The sequence below is a fragment of the Fragaria vesca genome, linkage group LG6 (genome assembly GCF_000184155.1).
Source record: "Fragaria vesca subsp. vesca linkage group LG6, FraVesHawaii_1.0, whole genome shotgun sequence".
Classification (NCBI taxonomy): domain Eukaryota; kingdom Viridiplantae; phylum Streptophyta; class Magnoliopsida; order Rosales; family Rosaceae; genus Fragaria; species Fragaria vesca.
In genome coordinates this window covers 20,317,532-20,321,163 of record NC_020496.1, presented here as the reverse complement: position 1 = coordinate 20,321,163, position 3,632 = coordinate 20,317,532, and the positions used below count along the sequence as shown (strand labels likewise).

General features: G+C 38.2%; 1 protein-coding gene across 1 annotated transcript; it reads right to left on the bottom strand.

Annotated features, from left to right (window-relative positions):
- Positions 1–2,277, bottom strand: LOC101302774 (aluminum-activated malate transporter 8-like). The gene is made up of 6 exons (XM_004305536.1): positions 1,883–2,277; positions 1,642–1,782; positions 1,181–1,453; positions 964–1,076; positions 624–767; positions 1–516 (listed from the first exon to the last, which is right to left on the bottom strand). The coding sequence occupies exons 1-6, from the start codon at positions 2,181–2,183 to the stop codon at positions 1–3; spliced, it is 1,488 nt and encodes a 495-aa protein (XP_004305584.1). The 5' UTR covers positions 2,184–2,277.
- Positions 2,278–3,632: the final 1,355 nt, after the last annotated feature.

The window sequence follows — 3,632 nt, the reverse complement described above, 5'->3', positions numbered from 1 at the left end:
TTACACTTCTTCGATTTGTTTTGGACCTTTCGGTGTCTGACGAGAAATTTTGTCATCTTCTTGATGAGAACCCATATCTATTTCATCTACTCTAATCACAACATGGGGATTATAATCACCATCATCCAGAAGTATAGGGTTTATGCTTCCTTTGTGCAGTAATTGTGGCTTAATCTCTGGCGAAACAGTTGCTTCCACCACCTTGAAATCTGCTAATTGGGAAAGCTCGTAAACTGACATGGAAATTTTCTCCACACATGTGACAATCTCAACTAGTATTGAAGCAATTGTGGCTGCAGGTATGATTGCAAGGATGTCGGCATCTTCCAGTGATGCTGCTTTCAGTGCAATGTGAAGTTCTTCTACTGCATTTTTGGAATTCTCCAAATGTTGACAGGCAGATTTTGGGTCCTTCATGGTTTTTATTGCTGTGCCTAAAGCTTTTAGTGCTTTGCCAGACTCAGTACTCATTGTTATGCATGAGGCTTGGATTATTTGTAAAAATTCTTGTGGCACCTGCAAGGATTATGATATATTTAAGTTTATCAACCACCAAACCATATAACTAGCTAGATCAATAGCGTACAATAGATTAGATGCAGAATAATGATTGGAAATATTACCTGTACATCTGAGTTGATGTGGCTATTTAGAGTTTCAATCTGATAAGCACATTGCCTGACAAGGGCTCCTGTCTTCAAATATTGCTTCCATGGATGACGAAATTTGAAGCGTCCGTGTCCTGGTTCCCATCTTGCAAAGTTTGCCTGCATATATATATTCAGTATAACATCAATTATATGAGCATACTCTGATACTTAATTACTTATAGGTTTCGGCATATCCAAAAGTTGGTTCTATTTAAATTAATGGTGAGCTAGCCTAGCTAGTAAAGATGTTACTGGCTTTTATGCCATGGTGACATTTAGTGGAAGGAGAGAAAGATGCTGAATTAGTACTCACCCAGGATTCTTCAGTGTTTTTTGAGTTGAGGACACTTTTATATCCATTGTTTTGTGTGACCTTGGTAGACTTTCCATCCTTGGGAAGTTGAAAATATTCACCTCCTCCAATTCCTATAATGATTAATCCCGGCCATATTGTTAGTACGTATTTAATCATAAGACATGTGAATTAAACCAGTTTTGTAAACTGTATGATGTGTTTAGGTAACATTTACCTTCAAGGTAGTTAGCAATCTTGTCTATGTTGGATGCTATAAGACTATGCAAATCTTCACCAGCCCATACTGGACATAAGAAAATTGATAAGATTATGCAGGTTCCTCCACCTATTAAAATTGTAATTAGTCTTTGATAGGCCATCTGCAAGAGCCCCTCAACCCGATAGCCCGATACAGTTACCATACTAAATGTCAGTATGAATATCAACACCCCATAATCATATCTCTCTTTGATCCTTGGGAAAAACCTTGAAAATGTAGATGCTGCAGCTGCAATAATGTAAAACAACTCACATATATTAGTATATAGTGCTTCTTCTGTCAGTCTGTTTTGTTTGTTATTACATTAGTTTTTCAGATTCTGAATCATGATCTTTCTAACCACTATGGTTCTTAAACTTTGATCATGATGAGTTATTAATATTGGTTTTTGTTTGGGTGAGTAAATATATATGTACCTAGTAGAAAGACAAGGACACCTAGGATAATGGGTTCTCCTTGCTCTCCGAAGAGACTAGCCAAATGATTTGCTCCAATTCCTAGAGCACCGGCAAGTAATGTTGCAAAGCTTCTGTTTAAACCCTTGCTGAGTGTTGCACCTGAACAAACAGAAAAACAAAAGTATTGTTCATAAGTAAAGAACAACTTCATATCTTAAATATTTGTTCCTTAATTTTTTTACTTTCTGGAATTACTTACCTACAGTGAATTCAAACACTACTACCACTGTTAGAACCGCCCACATTCCTGCAACCCCAAGACCATCATAAAGGGCTCTCCAATAATACAATAAGGACACCAATGTGAGAGCCATAGCCACTTTCAGAGAGTGAATGACTCTTCTCGGGTCATCTTTTCCTAGCTTGATAGTGTTCTTTGCAACTTTGGTAACCTTGTTTTTGAAGTTTCCCGGCAAGGCCTTAACCCAAGACCAAGCACGTTCAAAAACTCCGGCCTTCGGATGTTCACCTCTGGCTAACTGATCATTGATGATCTCCATGGCTTTAGCAACTTGAAATGGCTAAAGCTTTTGCCACAAGGTTTTCCTTTTCTGGGCGCGCTCTGAGTACTTTGGAAACAGAAGATACTGGAAGAGAAAATGAAGGAGCTAGCAAGCTTGATGCGTTGTGTTTTTTTTTTCAGGATAGATCTTGATGAGTTGGTTTGGCTTACTCTGGCTTCAATTTATAAGGAGAGAGTTTAAAAATGAAAAGGTATTTTATTGGATACACGTCTTTGTGTCTCTTGTAGGAGGAGAGACATAGATTTTCCTAAAGAGATCGACAGTGCTTCAATGAATGGCGTGGCTGACTAGGCTTTTACTTGGATCTGACAAATGTTATTATAGTAAAGAAGCATAAACTACTACTACTGCAGCGCATAACTGGTATACTGTTTAAAAAATGTTCATAGCGCTATTCCACTATGTTAGAACGTACACAAAAAGGCATAGAGAATTCCAGCCCACTAGCTAGCCGCACAAGTAATTCACCATCTGTGGTTAAAAATCATCCTACAGCTTTTGATCAACTTGTTAACTGTGCACTGTGGAGATCGATCTGTAGCAGTTTCCATGCGAAAGAACCTTATAGCTCTCTCTCTCTCTCTCTCTCTCTCTCTGAACGAATTTCCGTACGTAATAGCATGATGGAGATCACTCTATAGCCAGTGACATGCACTGTATCCCACTGTGCAAATCGATCAGCTTCCTTGACCTAATTGTTCAGAGTAGTTTTCCTTTCTTTCTATGCTCAATGACTAATTACGAGGAAGCGCTTCATAGCGAAACCAGCTTCAAAAAGTTCAAAAATTTTAAAACACAACCGACCGAGAGCTAGGAAGATTCACTAATTGTTCAGAGTTGAACTCAGGTAACTTCTCGTACATAAACTAGTCGCTCGATCAGGTTTCTGATGAGGCTGCATTGAGGCCTCTAAATATATACTAGTTTAAACCATCGCTTTTCAATTAAAGCTAGCTAGGGTTTGCAGCTCACGAAGAAGCGAATCGAACAACAATAGAAGCAAAAGTGAAACGGGGTCCTATTTATCGATCAGTGCCCTAGCTAGCCTTACACTTTTTGAAAGAAGTCTAACACAATATTATCCAAGTCTAGCTACGATATGTATATTTATCACGACATTGGTTAAGCAAGTGCTTAGGCATTTGGGAATTTGGGTGTAAGAAAATGAAAACAAGCAGAAGGAATGTTGTGATGATCATTGAGTTAGTGTCTTCCTTGAGTTAATGGCAGAAGGAAAGACAAACTAGCTAGTTCATGAATCATGACCACTACACTAATTAACATCTGCAAGGAGTTTTAAGGTACATATATATGAAGCATTACTGCATTGGGTCATGGTGACGATAGGATGACAAAGAAAAAAGCGATAAAGCTGAACTATATATCGAAGAGAAGAGACTCGAAGGTAGAAATGTTTTTGCAAAT

Bases quoted from the DNA above. Each gene is read 5' to 3' on its own strand.
- LOC101302774 (XM_004305536.1), bottom strand. From the start codon at position 2,183: ATGGAGATCATCAATGATCAGTTAGCCAGAGGTGAACATCCGAAGGCC. The intron at 1,783-1,882 runs GTAAGTAATTCC...CTGTTTGTTCAG, and splicing joins AGTGTTTGAATTCACTGTAG to GTGCAACACTCAGCAAGGGT. The intron at 1,077-1,180 runs GTAAATGTTACC...TAATCATTATAG, and splicing joins GATTGCTAACTACCTTGAAG to GAATTGGAGGAGGTGAATAT.